The sequence below is a fragment of the Oncorhynchus kisutch genome, linkage group LG11, assembly GCF_002021735.2.
Source record: "Oncorhynchus kisutch isolate 150728-3 linkage group LG11, Okis_V2, whole genome shotgun sequence".
Lineage (NCBI taxonomy): Eukaryota > Metazoa > Chordata > Actinopteri > Salmoniformes > Salmonidae > Oncorhynchus > Oncorhynchus kisutch.
In genome coordinates, this window is record NC_034184.2 from 64,671,263 (window position 1) to 64,695,070 (window position 23,808).

A 23,808-nucleotide genomic window follows, 5' to 3' on the forward strand; every position below is an offset into this window, starting at 1 on the left:
ATTACTTCTCATGACTTGGTTTGTTTCAAAAGTTGGCCTACATCAGATCTACCATCAAGGGAAGGTATGGAGACTCCGGAAAGTGACCAGTTCAATCATACTCAGGAAATGCAGTGTCCATCAACTGTGGTGTGTATTTATTCCACATGCATGGGGATTGCGTACTGTAGGGCAGGCAATGTCCTTGCTATGCTTCCCTCATTCATACTGTAGGAAACCACATGGAGTGATGTTTATGCCATTGCCCATGTTAAATCAGTGATCACCCTACATAAAGACAAAATAAAGTTCTGTAAGAAATAATAGACCGACAGAATTCATTTCAGGAAATGAAGAGTTTTTTCGATAGTCAAATCTATGACTTGAATTTGGTTGACAATAAACGTATAATGTTAATGTTGTAAACCACAAGGTTCCATGGTTGGGATGTGTATAGGCTGTGGGGTCCACCCTGGTCATTCCCTAGCCACACCCATAACCATTTCCTTGTTTAGAAACCGACTTGATTTTGCAACTGATTCATCTGTGAATGCACATGATGACTTACATGACATTTGTGCCCTCTTGTTGTTGTTTTTTTTGTGCTGATTGACCATTAAAATGTTGTCTGTGCACTGGATGAAGGGCAGGCGAAGTGTGGAGATGAAAAGTGTCGCGAAGGAGTTCTTCTGTCTCACTGATGAGACAGACCAAGGGAGGGTGAGTGTGTCAATACGTGGAGCCAGTATGAGGAGCAGCCACGCTCCTGGACACTGCAAAGGGAGTGAATCTGTGCTGCGCAGGTGAGTACTTCCCGTTTATTGGCATGCTAGTTTAAGTGTAGATAGCAGCGTCCCGGAGTAGTAGACGTGTCGAAAGAAATGGGATTTAATTTTTTTTTTTTTACAGGGTTTTTGCCAGTGCCACCGTTTTAGAGTAGTCTATTTTGTTCAGTCGCTTTCTGGAAGTGCATGAGGGATGCTAAAGCATTTTTAATCACATACAACTCAAACTTTTATGAAAGCAAACATGGCAAATTGTTACCGTTGTACTAAGTGCCATGAACAGTATTGTTCAGTCTTAAATACTTTTCACATACACACCTCTAACTTGCATTAAAGCAATCGTGACGAAACATGAACACCTGCCTTCAGGTTAACCTAATTGTAATCTCCTGATTTTGTAACGTGCGCGTAGTATCAGACGGGTGTCAGTGTAGGCAATTTTCCCGGGAAGCTCACTTCGTCAATTGGTCATCAACCCATGTCTGCCCTTGTGTTTAGAAATGGGGCATCGACAAGTTTAATAATGGCATTGCGTATACTAGCCTATACAATTGCAATGAAATGGGATACATGTAAAATGTTCACAACATGAAAGCATGTTAAGATACGTGTATTTACATGCAATGCTTTTCCACTGCCTGAGTTATTTCACGACACCACCATTCTGAGTTTCCCAAACGTCCTCAAATTAATTTCGATGCGCAGTCATGTTTCCACAAGTCTCTGCACTCGCTGACAGAAAGTCAGACCAATACATGTGCTCTTTCGATACGCCTACTTTCTTTCGACACACCCAGTCTCTGGCCGCCATATCGGGCTGCAGCTATCCCTTTCTCATGTTAGTACTTACAGTGATTGGCCAGCATAGGCCATGTACTGGTTCATTCTAGACAACTGGGAACTCGGGAGAAACGATGTCATATCATGACGTTGGAAGTTGGAGAATTCCGAGTTCCCAGTTGTTTTGAACACGGCATTATGAATCAAGAGACTTCTTTCAGGACTGTGACCTTGGATTATAATGATGGTGATGACTATGATGATACAGAGGGAATCGCTGAACATACAACAAAACCAGAAGTCACAGAAGGTACTAATTATTTCACTCAATAATACCACTAGCATAACAGATAATAAATAGGCAGTGGAAATAATGTATCAGTTATTGACACTTCTCTCAATTACAGTCTGTTTGCTTCTGTGTTTAGAATGGATGTCAGTCATGGGGGCAAAACTCCCAGAGTTACCAGTTCATAAAAAGGAGACCTCAAGAACGGTAAACAAGAACAAGGACCTCCCATGACACAGACACGAAAATATAGAATTAATTGAACAATTCAAACATATACATAAATAGAATTGATTTGAATTTCAGAAATGTGAGTCTCCAAAAGAATATATTCAGCTCCAAAGTGATAAAGGTACAGTGTACACTGTAGACATAATCATGATGTTCTGTTAAATCAACAACTACCTATAATCTCTCATGCCAACTAAGAACTACCTAAAGCAGACTGACACTTGTTTTGTTTTCAGTCAAAGAAAGAACTAGCTTATGTCCTCAGAATGTTAGTCTGCAGTACTTGGCCTATAACTTCTACAATTAAAACTGCTCTCATACAGTATACTGTAAATGTTGGCATTTGAAAAAGCATGACATTTTATTTTATAAGGGATGAGTGTACCAGAAACACAGACAAGGATGAAAGATCAGGCCAAGATACTGGTGAGTCACAACGTACCAGAGGAGGCTGGTGGTAGGAGCTATCGGAGGACTGGCTTATTGTAATGACTGGAATGGAGTGAATGGAACAGAGACCAACATGTGACTTACATATGTTTAATGTGTTTGATACGTTCCGTTTTTTCTCCATTGCAGCCATTTCAATGAGCCGTCCTCGTGTAGCTCCTCCCTCCAGGCTCCTCTGCAACGTACTGTCTGAATCAAGGACAAGTGCTCATAATTCCCACCCGTACGTCATTATACACTCTTTTCCCTTGTATTTTCTCTGAAATTTCAGCATGAACGTTGTATGTTATAATACGTTTCAAAAAAACTTGTTCGTTACCTAAGGTTATGCCATACTTTCTGTTTCATGTTCTATGCTTGATGTAGATAGGCTCTAGCCAAGTACTGCAGTTGAGATTTCTCAAAACCTACTGAAAGCCCTTGCTGTTGGGGCCGCTGTGGTTCACTGTGTTTACGCTATCTGCTTTCAGTTACCACTAAAGCCTTTCAGTGAGGGATATGAGGCTGCATTCCTCAGGGACAGAAGTGAGATCATTCAGTCATTATTATTATTATTATACTAAGTAATTTAAACATTACTGTTACAAATGGAGGTATGCGTTATCATAAATCACATTGATGACATAACTTAGTTTCAAGAGATCTGAGTCTCAAACATTGATAATGATAAATGACACTAAGGGAGGTTGAAGATGGATCGTCCCCCGGCTGTTGTCGTTTAATCAGTATAATTACAAATAATCATAGATCATTTTTATGAAATATCTGCCTCCCATTGAGTCATCCCATGATGTCTGTGTTTTGGTACTATCATGATGATGGATTGTCTTAATGGAGGTTTCCTCTGTGAAGCCACCTGGCTTGTGTCATGGGCCTCTGTCGCTTCCTGTGTTTTGCAGTGCGAAGGCTCTGCAGAAGATCAGGACCTCCTTTCTCGCTGTTCTCCCCTACGGAAAGCCTGGGGGACATACTGTACAGGAAAACCAAGCATGTGTTTGACTACACAGTCACGAACATGAAAGACAAAAAGCCCGGTGAGTCAGCCTGATAGTGGGATTTGGAAATAAAATGTATTGAACGCTACAACAAAGAGACAGATAGGATAGCATCTATTGGAAAGGCCTGGGGCCCTATTCAGTCATAATCGGTCACAGGCGTTCAGGATTAATACCAGAAAATATATTTGTATATAAGTATAGCAGTATGATCTTTTTTTTTATTTCACATGCTTTGTACTAGAGATTAAATTAATCAAATGATGCCACATTTCAGATGTTTCAAGGTGTGGTTCCAATCTAAACCAATGTGTTAAACCAGCCCTTCCAGTACGGAAGGGATTCAATGTATCCACATCTAGGTACAGCCAGGTGAGGAATATACTGTAACTGAGATGATGTTCACACACACACACACACAATGGTACAGTGGTAACCAGTATTTACCTTATTTTTCAGAGAAGGGAACAATCAATTGATCAGATGACGGTGATCAGAAAAGATCATGGTAAGATCCTATACTAATTCCCTCCGTTTTAATGTACAAAGAAACACACTGGACATACCCAATTGTAAACTGTAACTTTTGTGTTCTTGTTCCCACTTTAGTCGGTAGGCCTTTACTAATGCTGAAAGGCAATGCAAGTCTAACCAACAGTGATGGAAGCAACAACACGGATTCATTTGCTTATTCACCCAGACTCACAAAGGTATCAGAACCCTTTATTCATATTATGTTGGTATTGATATAGTAAGAATGTCATTAACGTTTTATAGTCCTGAATAAACTAAGCGACATTTATATAGCCGTTGCCTTTTTTTTAACTGACATCGTTAATAATGAGCCAGTAGTGGTACATGTACTAGCTTCAATTAAACACAGGAGGACAGTGTTGCTCTACATTTGACATTCATCCAACATGCTCAGCTTATTCATATGTCGAGCACATAGGATAGGCTCTGCCATAACAAAATATATTGACATCTTTAATCTAGGGTAAACCATCAACCTCCTCTCAGCCAGGACCTGACACCAGGATCCCACCAGTAGTAACCAGGAACCATTCTGACATCATCAGAGAGGCAATCACTTTATAAACTGTTGTGCCCCCCAAAATAGGCTTTTGTCCGTATTAAAAGAGCAGATCATGCTAATTTTGCAGTTTAAAAAACATGTTGAACCATACTCCATGACCAATATGCTGTAACTTATAGGAAAGAAAGAGGCACTACTACAAAGACCTGTGTCAGCAGGTGGAGGAGAAGAGACAACAAAAAGCGAGGGAGAGGAGAAGGATTACCACCGCCGAACAAACTGTGAGTCATCGCAAGCATAATTATTCTATGTTACCCATACCTTCTATATAGAGATCGGACAGGAACGTGTCACCTTTTTCAGTCACATGATCCTCATTATACCCTACCTCAAAGTAGTCCAATGGATCCTAAACCATTATCTTCATGATTGTTTGGAATAATTATACACACCAATGGTCACTGATAGTGATTGACTCAGTTGGAAGGACTGACATTGACAGATTGCACTTCAATCGCCTTGTCATTGGCAGCACAATGAGACAATGCAGTTCTTCACCTGGGGGATGCCAGGGAGCGGAGCCCCAAACTACCACCTGGACTCTGTGAGAAGGAACAAGTTCAGTTCCACAGAAATTATACCCCAGGAACAGGTAACATATCAACATGACGTTTATGTTTAGTAGAGGAGACCAGAGAACAAAGTAAAAGTTTTAGGCTTTTGCTTAGTATGAAAATAATATGGGTTAGGATTAGAATTTTAGGTAAGGATTTAATTGTAACAAATGTTACAATTAACCTCCATTACAACTCTAATCCGAGTCTTCATAATTATTGTCATCAACTATATATAAACAATTATTTATGGATTTAAGCAAAATTTCCAAGGCAGGTACTGTAGCTACACTAACCAAACATTAGCACATTGAATAACAGCTGTCTAAGTTATTTATAATTTGAGTTAGTTACTTTGTGCCCGTGTTACTTTGTACCCCGGTCTAACCCACTACCATTCACTACATAGAAGCAGGTAAACCTTTGTTAACAGGGCCCATATTCACAAGATGTCTGAGTTGGAGCACTGATCTAGAATCAGTTTTAATTATTTATTTTTTTCCTTTATTTTTTTCCTTAGGTGAGAATAAGTTGAGCCTTTTTACATAATTAATAAGATTATATGGACAAGGGGGGATCTCATCCCAGACCAGCACTCTTACTTCAAGACCATTTGTGGATCTGAGATTATATCCACTATACAGTGCATTCGAAAGTATTCAGACTGCTTGACTTTTTCAACATTTTTCTAGCCTTATTCTGAAATTAATTTGAAAAAGAATTCCCCTCATCAATACGGTTTGACACAAAACCCATAATAATATTTTTTTTGCAAATGTATTACAAATACTAATCTGAACCTTCCGAATGCACTGTACAACTGTGCCTTGTAAAGAATCCGTCAATTTAAGCAGCATCCGCCTGGCGGCCTTCCGCATCTGTGGTGGAAGGTTGCCGAGCTACAGCGGTGTTTGTCAGACCATGAGACATCCTGAAAATCGGTCTTCTCAGGAAACGGTTTGGCCTACGGTTTGACCTTTCTATTCTATGGGAAAGGGAGACTCTCACGAACACGATGGTGACTCATCTGAAGTTGGTAACGCTGATGTGCCAACTTCTGTCTGTCGTGTCCGAACCATTTGAGCTACAAACTCATTTTAAATCACCACCTCGAAACAATTCCACAATCCCCCCCCCTCCTCCTTAAATATTTTAGAGATTTAAAGAAGCCAGTGAAACATGACACTTTTATTATAGATGATATAGCACCAGGAGTTACCTAGACTTAAAGCAAGTCTTGTTTGAGGTCATTTGAAAAGGAACAGGAGAACCGCAATACTCTAGGAGCCAACGTTTTGACAGACAAGCTGTCGTCATCAGGGTATAATGACAAGCACTGTGGGTCACTAGTTTATATAGTTTCAAGGGACACAGGTGTCTGTAATCATGACTGGGTGTGGCTTAATTTTATTGGTTAATTTACAGATATAAATAGAACATTTTAAAAAGCATGAACGGATAACATACGATCATAGATACAATTTGGCTACATAAGCCTACAAACATTTACAATGAATAGCAAAATCACAAGAATGGCTTCAGATCAAAGTCTACGTTGAGACCGACGGGAGCAAGGGTCTTTAAATTAAAGATCCAGGCAGCCTCTCGTTTTAACAATACATTTTCAAGGTCACCCCCTCTCCTAGGGAAGGGGACTTGTTCGATGCCGATATAACAAACGGACAAAATAGAGGTTTGCTTCCAAAAAGTGGGCCGCAACTGGGTATGTAGAGTTTTTGCACCTAGTGGTGCTTTTGAGATTCTTACTTATAATTCGCGCTTCGTTTCACCCACATCATTTTTTACCACAAGGACAAGTTACAAGATAAAGAAATGCCTTAGTGGAGTTCAGTACGTGATAACGCCTTTGATTGGGATCTGTTTCCCTGTTTGAGGGTGTTTAAAGGATCTGCATTTGTAAGAGCCATTACACTTGTAGTTTCCATCGGGTAGAGGCGCAAATAGACGTTGTACGGGGGTATTTTGGGGGTGTTAAATTTGTGTTTACCAATTGATCTCTGAGACTACAACCAAGGGAGGGTCCGAAAAACACATTAGAGATACTGTCATCAGATCTTAGAATGTGCCAATGTTTGTGAACGATTCCCTTAATTTGTTCAGAGCACTTTGAATAGCACGTTGTTTGAGGTCATAACATAGTCTGGATGCTGATTCATAGTGCCCATTGAACCCTGTTTTGGTGGATAGCTGGACCTCTGAATGCTGTCTTTGTTCTCTCCTCAGCTCCGCTGTAAAGGCTTCAGCGGGATCCCTTTTCATCTGCATGTCAAATGATGGCCATTTTATGGTCCCCCCCAGCCCAGACGATTGATGCTCAGCTCAGACAACTGATAAACCCATTAAACTAACGCAGTAGTAGACCAAACTCTGCGCTCTGCTGACTTTTGTCCCATAGGTGATAAGTCATCAATTGATTAATTTACTGTTTCAAACTCCCATATGTGCATAACCACACTCAAAACAATTCTGGATCCACACATTCTGATGGTGTTCAAATCAGTTGTGATGGTAGGGATGCACATAAACAGTTATATATATATACACACACACATACACACACACATAAATGTTACAGTGGTAATTGCCAGATCAATAGCATGGTGAGATAATGAATAGAAACAGTGGCTCACCAAATATAAGATTGTACACAAAACAAGCTGGTCGTGAAAGCGGAAAGATACTGACTGTCTGCCTACAGTCAAAAAATTCTTCTTTTTTTTTCATCATATTTTTAACGGTTTATATGAGTAATTTTGTATATATATTGAAGCCAGACTTGTAGTGAAATAAAACCCTCCTGTCAGATAAAGAGAGTGGGTGGAAAGAATTGAGAAAGTCTTAATGTCAATGCTTTGTAGGTGAAGTGATGTGGAAATCTATCCTCTGATATTGACCTGATATTTGGGTTGAATGATTCACCAAGAAACAATGGGTAGTGTAACTATAGTGTTTACAAAAAGCTTTTCAACATGAGGAGCGATGCACTGACACAGTAATCTTCTCTTCAGGTGGCCACTAACATTTGTATATACAATGTTTTTTTTTCATTTCACCTTTATTTAACCAGGTAAACTAGTTGAGAACAAGTTGTCATTTACAACTGCAACCTGGCCAAGATAAAGCAAAGCAGTGCGACACAAACAACACAGTTACACATGGAATAAACAAGCGTACATGTCAATAACACAATAGAAAAAAATAATGTCTATATACAGTGTGTGCAAATGGCGTGAGGTAGGCAATAAATAGGCCATAGTAGTGAAATAATTACATTTTAGCAGATTAACACTGGAGTGATAAATAAGCAGATGATGATGTGCAAGTAGAGATACTGGTGTGCAAAAGAGCATAAAAGTAAATAAAAACAATATGGGGATGAGGTACGTAGTAGAGGTCGACCGATTATGATTTTTCAACGCCGATAGCGATTATTGGAGGACCAAAAAAGCCAATACCGGGCCTCCCGGGTGATGCAGTGGTTAAGGGCGCTGTACTGCAGTGCCAGCTGTGCCACCAGAGACCCTGGGTTCGCGCCCAGGCTCTGTCGTAACCGGCCGTGACCGGGAGGTCCGTGGGGCGACACACAATTGGCCTAGCGTTGTCCGGGTTAGGGAGGGCTTGGCTGGTAGGGATATTCTTGTCTCATCACGCACCAGCGACTCCTGTGGCGGGCCAGCGCAGTGCGCGCTAACCAAGGTTGCCAGGTGCACGGTGTTTCCTCCGACACATTGGTGCAGCTGGTTTCCGGGTTGGATGCGTGCTGTGTTAAGAAGCAGTGCGGCTTGGTTGGGTTGTGTATTGGAGGACGCATGACTTTCAACCTTCGTCTCTCCCTAGCCCGTACGGGAGTTGTAGCGATGAGACAAAATAGTAGCTACTAAAACAATTGGATACCACTAAATTGGGGTAAAATTAAAATAAAAAAACATTTTTTTAAAGCCGATACTGATTAAGCGGCCAATTTTAATTTTATTTATTCATTTGTAATAATGACAATTACAACAATACTGAATGAACACTTATTTCCTACCAATCCTCGACTTTGGCGATGTCATTTACAAAATAGCCTCCAATACCTTACTCAACAAATTGGATGCAGTCTATCACAGTGCAATCCGTTTTATCACCAAAGCCCCATATACTACCCACCATTGCGACCTGTACGCTCTCGTTGGCTGGCCCTCGCTTCATACTCGTCGCCAAACCCACTGGCTCCATGTCATCTACAAGACCCTGCTAGGTAAAGTCCCCCCTTATCTCAGCTCGCTGGTCACCATAGCATCTCCCACCTGTAGCACACGCTCCAGCAGGTATATCTCTCTGGTCACCCCCAAAACCAATTCTTTCTTTGGCCGCCTCTCCTTCCAGTTCTCTGCTGCCAATGACTGGAACGAACTACAAAAATCTCTGAAACTGGAAACACTTATCTCCCTCACTAGCTTTAAGCACCAACTGTCAGAGCAGCTCACAGATTACTGCACCTGTACATAGCCCACCTATAATTTAGCCCAAACAACTACCTCTTTCCCAACTGTATTTAATTTTAATTTATTTATTTATTTTGCTCCTTTGCACCCCATAATTTTTTTATTTCTACTTTGCACATTCTTCCATTGCAAAACTACCATTCCAGTATTTTACTTGCTATATTGTATTTACTTTGCCATCATGGCCTTTTTTGCCTTTACCTCCCTTCTCACCTCATTTGCTCACATTGTATATAGACTTGTTTATACTGCATTATTGACTGTATGTTTGTTTTTACTCCATGTGTAACTCTGTGTCGTTTTATCTGTCGAACTGCTTTGCTTTATCTTGGCCAGGTCGCAATTGTAAATGAGAACTTGTTCTCAACTTGCCTACCTGGTTAAATAAAGGTAAAATAAATACATTTTTACTTAATATAATGCATCAATAAAATCAATTTAGCTGCTCAAATTAGACGCTCAAACTGTTTGGGCATAGACCTGGAAAGTATGCCAGAACTTTGCAAGCTGCCTCTGCAGTATATTAGAACTGCCAAAGGGTGAGGAGTTGCATCTTGACAGAAAATGTTGTAGTTTGGTATGATATAAAATCTCAGAATTTTTTGTGGCCTTCCTGAACCAGGATTCAGACACGGCATGAACATCAGGGTTGGCGGAGTGTGCTAAAGCAGTGAGTAAAACAAACTTAGGGAGGAGGCTTCTGATGTTAAAATGCATGAAACCAAGGCTTTTTCGTTTACAGAAGTCAACAAATGAGAGTGCCTGGGGACACGCAGGGCCTGGGTTAACCTCCACATTACCCAGGGAACAGAGGAGGAGTAGGATGAGGGTACGGCTAAAGGCTATCAAAACTGGTTGTCTAGTGCATTGGGGACAGAGAGTAAAAGGAGCAAATTTCTGGGTGTGGTGGAATAGATTCAGGGCAGAATGTGCAGACAGGGGTATGGTGGGGTGCGGGTACAGTGGAGGTAAGCCCAGGCGCTGAGTGATGATAAGAGAGGTTGCATCTCTGGATGTGCTGGTTATACTGGGTGAGGTCACCGCATGTGTGGGGAGTGGGACAAAGTTGTTGAGTGGGACTAGGGGCTCCACTGTAAACTAAAACAATGATAACTATCTTAAACAACAGTATACATGGGATATTGACATTTGAGAGAGACATAAAGCTAGGCATAAAGCCATCACAGGTGTTGATTGGGAGAGCTAGCTAAGACAACGGGTAAGACAACAACAGCTAATCAACTAAGACAACAACAGGTAAAATGGCGATGAATGGGCTACACACAGGGCCTGAGTTCGGGGCTAGGGCCAACAGATAAAAAAAATAAACAAAATGGAGTACTGTGATAAACGAACAGTCCAGCAGGCATCAGCTATGTAGCCAAGTGATCATATGGTATAGTGAACAGCAATAGATGGAGCAGGGAAGCCGCGGCGTAGTCATTACTACGCTAGCACACGGGAGACACAGCGTTTAAAGTTAGCAGGCGGGGTTAAGTAGAAGCAACTACAATGTTGACATAATATGCGACTATAGGTATTTTATCTGTATAAAATATATCTGATTGACCATTATCAAATACATATTAAATGTATGTTCTAATGCCTTATTGTCATCTGCAAACTTCCTGTAAGGGTAATTAATTAAGGTAAAGTTGATAACATTGAATAGGTTGTTCCTATTGGTGCTGTCAGGTTGGCTTGCACATTAAAATCCAAGAGGGTGAGTCACTCTCTAATTGCACTGTTCTGTTGCAGTGGCATTGGAATATTTAATTGTCCCAAGGTTTTTTAGGCCAACTGGGTATAATTTCAGTGGGGACAGCATTATTTTCCTCCAGTGGGTGGCTAATTAACAAAGAGACAATTCTAAAGTGCAGGGAAGAAGCTGTGATTAAACTGTAAGCTACCAGGTTTGTAATTTCAATGAACAGCAGCCTGCCTCATCAACAGGAGAGGTGGCTGTGAAAAGGTGTCTAGTTGTCACTGTGATACCCTGGACATAAATCCTGATCTTACTGTTCTATTCGGTAATGTGGGTGGACAGTGGGCACGCACAGACTTCAATAATGTCAGCTGGTTGAATTTGATTCAATCGACATTTTCTTTGGAATGTTTTAGCAGGTCTAGCGCCAATTCGATTTGCGTTCATCGCTCTTAGGCTACTTGATTTACTTGGGTATATTTTTAGTAATTATTGATAAATCCATATTTACTAGTATAGACAATTTGAGCACAAAGTTCATATCTTTATTATACTGAGTAGCATATGTATCAATGTAGTCTCTTGGAATCATCTTTGAGTATAACATAGTTTGGAGAATAATAATATCCCCATAGTAATCGTAAATGTAGTTTTGTGTTCATAACATTTCAAATTTAAGGATGACGATTTTAGATGTTCGCCTTTCGAGTCGGTATCTCCGACGTAAGTAAATGGTTAACTGAAGGAGGTGCTTTCAATTCCGTTATATTTCTGCGCGATGACGTTGCACATTCGTTTTACTCGCCAGTCCTTCCACAACTACGGTAAAGAATCCGACTCTCTTCAGCAGCCCAAGACTCACAACAGCGAGACAAACCTTTCGAAAATGGGCAACTGTCAAGTGAGTACCATGCTTGTTTTTTTTACGCACCAAACGTAGGCCTGTGCGAATGCTGAAATTGCGGCTAGAAAAGCGAATATAATGTTAAAATTTAGGCCCTACTCTATGGTCAGAAAAAAACATCTCGAAGATGTGGGGAAAAACGTAGTAAAATAAAGCATATCTATTGAAAAGTATAGGCCTATAAAATACGTTGAATGCATTTTTACAATTGCTGTGTAAATGTTTAATTGTAAGGGATGTGGACATGTACATCAAAACGATTATCCAAACGACATTCCACACTAATCTCAAATACAAATCTCGCGTAATTTGGTCAACTGCTTGCAGAATGTGTGGCCACGGGAGATTTACACACTACCACAATTGAATGCGGGGTTATGGATCACTTTCTGAGGTTGATTTAAAATGTAAAAAAATCCACATAGCCCTTGACATGTCACACATGCGACTCATGTGACAGTGAGGCAGGGGAAACGCAGAGGAAGTCGCCACTGCGGAATTCGTCACAATCCCGTTAGATTAATGTAGGCCTAAACAATGAGTGAATCCGAGTGGAAGGCTATGGGTGGGATTAGGGCGGTGAGTGTGTTTCCATTGTCCTCTCAATTTCGCCTATGGGGCGCTACGCCCTTCTACTTTGTTTGGTTAAAACACGGCAGCGGCCAAATTCCTGAGCCAGTGCATTTCTTGCCATTGCGTTCTCCCCCTCCCATGTCATGTTACATTCTAATAGGCTTACGGCAGTTTTATTACATATGTGAACAATTGATTCAAAACTTTTCAGATGTCCAATCTTTTGTTGATTTGAGGGGTGGCAGACATGATGACTCCTATTAAGGGAAAGCAGAAATTACAATAGATTAGGCCTACTAAATGTGTGTTTAAAAAAAAAAAAAAACACAACATTGAGATACAATGGTGATGGTTGTGTTGATATGAGCATTTTATTGTCTTGTTTATGTCATAACAAAAACAAATGGTTAATTTCAGCCCACTATCGTGCCATATGAGGAGTTTGATGTTATGGCTGATATAAAGGCCATACGCAAAGCCTGTAAAGGCTTGGGTAAGTTGCAATCTTTTTAGTTAATTTATAATTATGGCATTATGTTTACTTATAAGTAACATATCTGTGCAAATGCTTTTTAAAGGTACAGTGTGGCACCAGTTTATTTATTGATTGTGTCCTGTTGTGCAGGCACTGATGAACAAGCCATCATTGACATACTGGCTAACCGCTGTGCAGCCCAGCGGATGGAAATTAAACAAGCCTATTTTGATAAATATGACGATGTGAGTATCAAACACATTTTTATTAAAAGTAGAAGAATCTGACCATTGCACCGGTTCCAATCCAAGTGCCAATGCCGTTTAGCAAACTCCAGGCGGTGCTATGGTCAGATGACATGAAAATAGAGGTCTTTGGTCACACATACCAGTCGTGGGTTTGGTGTTGAAAAAGCGATGCATGTGCAGAAAAGAGCCTCATACCTACTGTAAAATATGGTGGTGGATCTCTGATGTTATGAGGCTACTTTGCTTTCACTTGTGCTGATGCCTATGTTAAGGTCTAAGACATTTTGAAGTACAAGGACATTTTAGCCCAAAACCTGGTCGCTTCTACCAGGAGGCTGAAACTTTGCTGCAAGTGGATCTTCCAGCAAGACAACCACCCCAAGCACACATCAAAATCCACAAAGAAATTGTTAATTGACCACAAAATCAACATTTTGCCTTGGTCTTGGACTTGAACCCCACTGAAAACTTGTGGTTTGAATTGAACAGGGCAGTCCATAAACACAGATGAAGGATATCAAGGATCTGGAAAGATTCTGTATGAAAGAATGGTCAGAGACCCCCCCCAATGTGTTCTACAATCTCTCTTTTGCTTTCTCTCTTTCTCTGGAGAAGGAGTTGGTGGATGTGCTGAAGAGTGAGCTGGGGGGGAACTTTGAGAATGCCGTCCTGGCCATGCTGGACCCTCCAGTCGTCTATGCAGTGAAGGAGCTCAGGAGGGCCATGAAGGGAGCAGGCACTGATGAGGATACTCTGGTGGAGATTCTGTGCACTGCCACAAACGCTGTACGGTTTCAGTTTCATTCTGAATAGAATCCTATAAGTCATGGGAAATAGAAAATGCTGTTCAATATTTAAAAACACAACGGTCTGCTTAAGATTTATTTTTCACTCTTTCCCAACAGGATATTCACATGTTCAAAGAATGCTACTTTCAGGGTAAGTATCAATTTCATCCTCACGCTGCACCTTAAAGCTGGCATCCTTATTAATGGTGAAACAGCCACATCCAGCCAGTACCAATGCTACCCCTCACTCAATCAAGTTGTCTTTTTACGTAATTATTTCTAACAGAATACTTACCAGGGTTGTGAACGCAGGAGGACACTCATTGGGCTCCAGTTAATAGTTGGCATAACTTGAGAGACCCATAAGGCTTTGTAGCATACAGGTCACATGATCAAAATCTAGAACAGTGACTAAAGTTCTAAAGCAGGTGGTACCTGCTGTACTAGGCGGTGATACAGCCTGACAGGGTGCTCTCAATGCTGCGTCTGTAGACGTTTGTGAGGCCAAGCTGTCCATGTGAATGGACCCTTTTAGGTTGCCAGTGGCGTGCACACCAAGGAACTTGAAGCTTTTGAACCTCTACTGTGGCCACGTCTACGTGGATGGGGGCGTGCTCTCACTTTTGTCTCCAGTAGTCCACGAGCAGCTCCTTCGTTTTTGTTAACGTTGAGGGAGAAGTCATTCTCCTGGCACCACTCCGGTTAGGACTCTCCCCACCTCCTTGTAGGCAGTCTCTTCATTGTTGGTAATCAGGCCTACCACTGTTGTGTTGTCAGCAAATTTTGATGATTGAGTTGGAGACGTGCGTAGCCACACAGTCATGGGAGTACAGGAGTGGGCTAAGCATGAACCCGTATGGGGTCCCCGTGTTGAGGATCAGCGTGGCAGAGGTGTTGTTGCTTACCTTAACCACTTTGGGTCGGCCCGTCAGGAAGTCCAGAACCTAGTTGCATAGGGAGAGTTTCAGTCCCAGTGTACCTAGCTTAGTGATGAGCTTTGAGGGCACTATGGTGTTGGAGGCTGAGCCGTAGTCCATAAACAGCAATCGCAAACTGCCGTCTAGCCAGGTTTTTGGGTTTGGATACGTTCTAACTGAATCAGGGCCATTCTGTTTCCATCCTGCCCATGCTGTTGTTTTCTGTGCTGCTGATTCACTTTTGATTAGGGTTGTGATTTGGCCCCCTTGAACTTTGTGACCTTTTGCCACATTCCAGGCTTCAAACATAAATATATAAAACGGTATTTTTTTGTGAAGAATCAACAACAAGTGGGACACAATCATGAAGTGGAACGACATTTATTGGATATTTCAAACTTTTTTAACAAATCAAAAACTGAAAAATTGGGCGTGCAAAATTATTCAGCCCCCTTAAGTTAATACTTTGTAGCGCCACCTTTTGCTGCGATTACAGCTGTAAGTCGCTTGGGGTATGTCTCTATCAGTTTTGCACATCGAGAGACTGAAATTTTTTCCCATTCCTTTGCAAAACAGCTCGAGCTCAGTGAGGTTGGATGGAGAGCATTTGTGAACAGCAGTTTTCAGTTCTTTCCACAGATTCTCGATTGGATTCAGGTCTGGACTTTGACTTGGCCATTCTAACACCTGGATATGTTTATTTTTGAACCATTCCATTGTAGATTTTGCTTTATGTTTTGGATCATTGTCTTGTTGGAAGACAAATCTCCGTCCCAGTCTCAGGTCTTTTGCAGACTCCATCAGGTTTTCTTCCAGAATGGTCCTGTATTTGGCTCCATCCATCTTCCCATACATTTTTAACCATCTTCCCTGTCCCTGCTGAAGAAACCAGGCCCAAACCATGATGCTGCCACCACCATGTTTGACAGTGGGGATGGTGTGTTCAGGGTGATGAGCTGTGTTGCTTTTACGCCAAACATAACGTTTTGCATTGTTGCCAAAAAGTTCAAATTTGGTTCCATCTGACCAGAGCACCTTCTTCCACATGTTTGGTGTGTCTCCCAGGTGGCTTGTGGCAAACTTTAAACAACACTTTTTATGGATATCTTTAAGAAATGGCTTTCTTCTTGCCACTCTTCCATAAAGGCCAGATTTGTGCAATATACAACGATTGTTGTCCTATGGACAGAGTCTCCCACCTCAGCTGTAGATCTCTGCAGTTCATCCAGAGTGATCATGGGCCTCTTGGCTGCATCTCTGATCAGTCTTCTCCTTGTATGAGCTGAAAGTTTAGAGGGACGGCCAGGTCTTGGTAGATTTGCAGTGGTCTGATACTCCATCCATTTCGATATTATCGCTTGCACAGTGCTCCTTGGGATGTTTAAAGCTTGGGAAATCTTTTTGTATCCAAATCCGGCTTTAAACTTCTTCACAACAGTATCTCGGACCTGCCTGGTGTGTTCCTTGTTCTTCATGATGCTCTCTGCGCTTTTAACGGACCTCTGAGACTATCACAGTGCAGGTGCATTTATACGGAGACTTGATTACACACAGGTGGATTGTATTTATCATCATTAGTCATTTAGGTCAACATTGGATCATTCAGAGATCCTCACTGAACTTCTGGAGAGAGTTTGCTGCACTGAAAGTAAAGGGGCTGAATAATTTTGCACGCCCAATTTTTCAGTTTTTGATTTGTTAAAAAAGTTTGAAATATCCAATAAATGTCGTTCCACTTCATGATTGTGTCCCACTTGTTGTTGATTCTTCACAAAAAAATACAGTTTTATATCTTTATGTTTGAAGCCTGAAATGTGGCAAAAGGTCGCAAAGTTCAAGGGGGCCGAATAATTTCGCAAGGCACTGTATATAAATAAATAAGAAAACACACCTTATAAAAATTTTAAAAAACCATAAAAACACGTTTTCTTTTTTTTACCACAATCCTGAATCAGAAGTTAATCAGCAGTACAGAAAAATCTTAACAGAATGACACCCACTTTCCACAATGGCTCAAATAGAATGACATCAGCAGTTATATAAATAACAAGGCAACTCCCGTTCCTCTGCCCTTAATCTCATATTATCTCTGTCTGCCTGTCTGTGACTTTTCTAGTGCATGAACGGGACCTGGAATCAGATGTCGAAGGGGACACTAGTGGAGATGTGAGAAACCTGCTCACTGCTCTTTTACAGGTAAGTGGCCCCATGGTTTCACTCTTGGATTCTTGCCATGTAACACAATTAGATTTCTTTGGACTGAAATCGAGCTCCCTCGGCCTGACCTCTCTCTTAACCCTAAGTCTCTCTCCCTCGGTCTCTCTCTCGCTCTTTCTCTCACACACGCACACACACACACACACACACACACACATTGGCTGTCTGCCTGCTTTTCCAATGTCCTTTCATTAGTAAAATGGAGGCCAGATACAATATCCTGAGCCAGACAGAAAGGCTACATTTCATCTCACCACAGAAGTCAGTGAAAGCTTTCTGTTCTAGGGCACCAGAGATGAGACTTACGATGTGGATGAGGGTCTGGCTGAAGCAGATGCCACCGCCCTGTTTGAGGTATGGCACGGAGAAGTACATTCAAGAAACCAAAATATCAAGAAGTGGATTTACCTGTTTCATTTAAGTCATATTTACTATTTAGGCTGGTGAGGGATGTTTTGGGACGGATGAATCCACTTTCAGCTTCGTCCTGGCCAACCGAAACTACCTTCAGCTACAGGCCACCTTCAAGGTGTATGAGCAGGTGGGTCTGCTATTAGCAGCCTATGTCTGTTCACACAAGCTGAAACAAGTGCCTTGAATATTTATAGATATAAATAATAATAAATGGTTATACTTCAATGTATTTTATTTAGAACCTGTGGTAAGTCTATTTAATTGGAAGCACATCGGGCTCCTTTTGCTGTAGCTATCCTCTGTACCAGTGTTTATGCTTATATTCATTCCCTCCCTGCTTTCCCCAGCTCTCTGGAACAGAAATTCTGGATGCCATTGATAATGAGGTCTCTGGGACACTGAAGGACTGTTACATCACACTTGGTATGTATACAAGTTGGCGTGTTTGCGTATGGGTGCAGAGATCTGAGGCCAGAGACACCGAAGGGATGCATGTGACTTGAGTAAAGTGGGTATTACTCAGTATTTAGTTGGTTGTGTGGGTGGCTGTTCAGAATTTCCTCTAGCTAGCCTGCGTTTGTTCAAAATGTCAAATGGTGTTTTACAATACAGGCCTATAAACCAGTAACGAATTAGAAGTAACTGACAGTATATTTGAATGCCTTTTTGATTTTCTATTTTCAGTGAGGGTTGCTAAAAACCCTCAGCTGTATTTCGCCCGGCGACTGAATGAAGCCATGAAAGGAGCAGGCACTGATGAGGACACCCTCATCCGCATCCTTGTATGCCGCTCTGAGGTACGGTAACCTATGGATCCAAACTCTCTGACAACCTTAGCATGGTTCTTGGGTCTATCAGACACCAAATCATTTGTGACCACTGACTGCATTGTGATTGCATGCATTTAAGTGATAAAAAAAAAAAAAAGTTTCTGTTATGGACACGTGATCATTTCTCCATAGCACATTTATAAAACCGGGGGAGGCTATGCTATCAAGCAAGGCTATACTAACTTTGTGGACTACCGTGGCAACACTTGAATGCATTATAAACTCAGCAAAAAAAGTTTATAAAAGAAAGAAAAAAAGAAATGTCCTCTCACTGTCAACTGCGTTTATTTTCTGCAAACTAACATAATATTTGTATGAACATAACAAGATTCAACAACTGAGACACAAACTGAACAAGTTTCACAGACATGTGACTAACAGAAATGGAATAATGTGTCCCTGAACGGAGGGGGGGGGGGGTCAATCAAAAGTAACAGTCAGTATTTGGTGTGGCCACCAGCTGCATTAAGTACAGCAGTGCATCTCCTCATGGACTGTACCAGATTTGCCAGTTCTTGCTGTGAGATGTTACCCCACTCTTCCCACTAAGGCAACTGCAAGTTCCCGGACATTTCTGGGGGGGAATGGCCCTAGCCCTTACCCTCTGATCCAAAAGGTCCCAGACGTGCTCAATGGGATTGAGATCCGGGCTCTTCGCTGGCCATGGCAGAACACTGACATTCCTGTCTTGCAGGAAATCACCCACAGCACGATCAGTATGGCTGGTGGCATTGTCATGCTGGAGGGTCATGTCAGGATGAGCCTGCAGGAAGGGTACCACATGAGGAAGGAGGATGTCTTCCCTGTAACGCACAGCATTGAGGTTGCCTGCAATGACGACAAGCTCAGTCCGATGATGCTGTGACACACCACCCCAGACCATGACGGACCCTCCACCTCCAAATCGATCCCGCTCCAAAGTATAGGCCTCTGTGTAACGCTCATTCCTTTTACGATAAACGCGAATCCAACCATCACACTAGGTGAGACACAACCGTGACTCGTTAGAGAAGAGCACTTTTTGCCAGTCCTGTCTGGTCTGACGACGTTGGGTTTGTGCCCATAGGCGACGTTGATGCCGGTGATGTCTGGTGAGGACCTGCCTTATAACAGGCCTACAAGCCCTCAGTCCAGCCTCTCTCAGCCTATTGTGGACAGTCTGAGCATTGATGGAGGGATTGTGCGTTCCTGGTGTAACTCGGGCAGTTGTTACCATCCTGTACCTGTCCCGCAGGTGTGATGTTCGGATGTACTGATCCTGTGCAGGTGTTGTTACACATGGTCTGCCACTGCGAGGACGATCAGCTGTCCGTCCTGTCTCCCTGTAGCGCTGTCTTAGGCGTCTCACAGTACGGACATTGCAATGTATTGCCATGGCCACATCTGCAGTCCTCATGCCTCCTTGCAGCATGCCTAAGGCACGTTCACCCAGATGAGCAGGGATCCTAGGCATCTTTCTTTTGGTGTTTTTCAGAGTCAGTAGAAAGGCCTCTTTAGTGTCCTAAGTTTTCATAACTGTGACCTTAATTGCCTACCGTCTGTAAGCTGTTAGTGTCTTAACGACCGTTCCACAGATGCATGTTCATTAATTGTTTTTCATTGAACAAGCATGGGAAAGTGTTTAAACCCTTTAAAATTAAGATCTGTGAAGTTATTTAGATTTTTACGAATTATCTTTGAAAGACAGGGTCCTGAAAAAGGGACGTTTATTTTTTTGCTGAGTTTACATGGCTCAGGGAATTGTGTAATCATATAAGAAAATGCCCCTTTTAGACTACTTGACTTGAAATCTAAAAGCAGACAAATGTCAGCTAAATAGGTATGTGTATTCTGTTCAACAGTATGATTTGGAGACCATTAAAGACATGTACCTGGAGAAGTATGACATGTCCCTGAAGGATGCCATCAAATCTGAGTGTGGTGGAGACTTCAAACGTCTCCTGCTGGCTATCTGCCATTGAGAGAGCGGCGAGAGAGCAGAGTGCCTGAAAGGGACCGAGGGTGCTGCTGCTCACTCCTGGACAAACTAACACTACTTACAATCGGTCCTACTGTCCTCAAACATGCAACATTCTCGGATAGGGCAGGGGGTGGAACTGGAGATAGCTCAAATCCAGCTGGTTCTGTTCTCCTGATTTGGCATTGATGTCTAGGTTCCCTACAAAAGTGTTATCAATATGTGGCTGCTATATTTGATCTACTTATCTAAAGGCAGTTGGATGCTCATAACATACCATGTGGTGTGATTGGTTTTGATCGAGAGGAGTGCTAGGACTAGAGACTTACCTTAGACCAGAGCTCCACATTACCAGTGAAACTTAGTAGCCCTAGTCCTTGAAATTCTGTTTACTATGTACAGTTGTGTGACTAGATCCTAAATTCTCTTTTCTGCAGTTAAATTGAAGTTCAGTAGGATCAGGTGGTTCAGTGCTTGGTAGGAAGGTCAGTCTGCACACAAAAAGGCATTTGTAGGAACTGGGACAGGGTGTTGCTGGAAGATTATGGTTCTGCATTGTATTGGACGTATCTGTCTTCTACAGATGAGACCTATTCCATTGAGCAGTGATCATATTTTTGAGCTTGCATTTAAAATGATCAGCAAACATTTTGTCCATGCTTAGTGAGACACCAATTTGGATTTGATCTATCCAGTGCCAGTACCTTCCACCCCAAACTCCATCTTCAGTATTAACAAGTGTTTATAAACTGTTAGCTAGCTAGTTATGTGCAATCTGTCCATCTACCTTGAAGTTATAACTTAAATGAAGGAGAAATGAAAGTGTCCTTATGAAGCAATGGTATTTTATATGACATGAATCAATGCACATATAATTTTGATATTATTTTAAAATAATCAACACTACCACTCCAAAGATAAGTACATTGTAATTCTACTGTCTGATTAATCTTCACGGTGTTAGTCAAAAACAGTTATTTAATTTAAACTAACTATGTATTGACTTCATGCTTCAATATGTTGCAAGGGAAACTGCTGTGACAAATCTTCAAACACCTCATAAAATGTTTGTATTGCAAGACTAACACTAAAACTATTAACTGCATTAAGACTGCAGTATTATATATCATTCAAATGTGTTTAAAGTAAATCTTTATCCACAAGAAGGTATTTGAAAAGGTCTCGCAAGGTATTTGAGAAAAGATTTAGACTTGTAACTATGAAGTATCTAAACTCTTTGAATAGCATGGTCTAAAATGTTACGACCACTGTCACTTCTGTGTCCCATAATGGCAGCAGTATTTTTAACATATTCCTATATTAGGAATTAGGTCATATTAGAAAGTCCTGTAATCTCAGCTGAATAACTTGAGATATTTGTAACATTTTATAATGCTGGCTAGGCTACTATGAATTCCATGCAAGAGAGGATAATGTCAACAGGTTTCAGACCGTGCACACCTGCCCTTATGAAAAGATATGGAATAGGGACCAATATTTGCCTCTGTATCAGCAAAATATTACATGCAAATTACAGAATAAAATTGATCTAAAATTATTTTTTTGTATTTTTTTTGTGAACATGTTTATGGAATCATATTTTACTGTACCTATTCAATGTTTATTGGCCTAGATATAGGGATACATAAATATCATTAGTGTAAAAGGGGAAATGTTACAATCACTGCAAAGTGCTCATGTTTCAAAGTTGATGTGATTTATAGACTGTACAGGGAAGACAACCTTAATATTCAACCTCCTGTCCTTCAAATACAGTTTGTTTCATGCTCTCTGTGATGAATCTTTGGTCGTGTTCCCGTCCTTAGATGTTACATGCATCAACCAATGGTTGCATGCCACCTCATCGACTGTTCTGTCAGAGACCAGATTGCTATATTGTGGGTTGTGTTCCTCTGCTCAGAGCAATGACTGTATATGAATGGACAAAGCCATTGATCACCTGAAACCATTAATTCCTATGTGAAGACTGAAAAGCGCATTGAAGCCAAATGAAGTCAGTTAAGATGGCGTCTCATGGAGACATAAAATGCTCAGTTTAAGATATTCTAGGAAGTGACGTTGCAGGCAAGCTCAGTGCTGCCCCCTCTCATTGAGTAACTCAAATTGAAGGCTGAATTGGGTACTGCAGACTGCAATTTGCAACTACATTATGAATATCTATTCTTCTGGGTGCGATTTTAATATAATCGGTTCAAGGACATACATCTTGTGTATTAGAAGTAATTATTGTTACCATGATTTTCTTCAACGTTGTATTTATGTATGCGAAGATTGACCACAAAGATTGCCATTTTTCCATTCACTATAATGGGGATCCTGTTTTCTGCTAACAGTGCCTGGAGTATCGCGGTCAGCCTTGATCTTCCGGGGCTTCATCAATGAGAGGTGGCAGTCGTTCTCCCCTTTTTTGAATATTCAATGTGTGTTGACGTCAGCCACCTGTACTCAATGAAGAGTGAGATGCTATGCTATACTCATGAATATGCATAGGCCGTCTCGAATTTCAACAGGGACAACTCCAATATAAAGTGTTTTTCTCAATGTTGCGGGGTCACGTGCATCACACTTATATCAGTAAACTCGAAACAACATTAAAAAACTTATATTAGATCAAATGAGCCTCACGTATCAAAATAGCAATTCATTTTTATCTTGACTAAATTTGACACTCGCTAGTTTTCCCCCATACAAAACGTCTCACTTGCTTAATAACAATCTGCTTAACGTGGACAAATTTTGGGCGGAGTAAACGCTCATGCTTCGCCGCTTCCTCTCTGTCTGGGCTTAGAGCAGGGGTGTCAAACTAATTCCATGGAGGGCCTAGTGTCTGCTGGGTTGCCTTTTTTTCTTTCAATTAAAGATCTAGACAATCAGGTGAGGGGAGTTCCTTACTAATTAGTGACCTTAATTTATCAATCAAGTACACGGGAGGATCAAAAACCAGGAGATTTATGGTTTATAGTTTTACCAAAGATAAGTTTAGAAACTCTGTGGTTTTAGCCAGAGACAGAAGAGGAAGTGAGACAGCCCACACGCTGTTTTTTCTGGTTCAATGAAAGTCAATTAACTAAATCATATTTCACTTAGGGCCC

General features: G+C 41.3%; 1 protein-coding gene across 5 annotated transcripts; it reads left to right on the plus strand.

The window, feature by feature from the left end:
* The first annotated feature begins 512 nt into the window (after positions 1–512).
* Positions 513–22,253, plus strand: LOC109899033 (annexin A13). 5 transcript variants are annotated; one of them, XM_031836099.1, is made up of 23 exons: positions 513–782; positions 1,766–1,854; positions 1,973–2,040; positions 2,140–2,185; positions 2,438–2,490; positions 2,985–3,039; positions 3,414–3,548; positions 3,787–3,881; positions 3,969–4,017; positions 4,119–4,219; positions 4,506–4,592; positions 4,725–4,826; positions 5,078–5,197; positions 13,267–13,342; positions 13,475–13,569; positions 14,185–14,358; positions 14,478–14,511; positions 17,394–17,473; positions 17,780–17,848; positions 17,934–18,035; positions 18,256–18,331; positions 18,593–18,705; positions 20,580–22,253. In XM_031836099.1, exons 1-23 carry the CDS (start codon positions 601–603, stop codon positions 20,697–20,699), a joined length of 2,121 nt encoding a protein of 706 aa, XP_031691959.1. In that variant the 5' UTR covers positions 513–600; the 3' UTR covers positions 20,700–22,253. The 5 variants fall into 5 exon arrangements, with proteins under 5 accessions (XP_031691959.1, XP_031691961.1, XP_031691960.1 ...); XM_031836100.1 differs by having other exon boundaries at positions 516–782; positions 14,188–14,358; XM_031836101.1 differs by lacking the exon at positions 4,506–4,592 and having other exon boundaries at positions 514–782.
* The last annotated feature ends 1,555 nt before the right edge of the window (positions 22,254–23,808 follow it).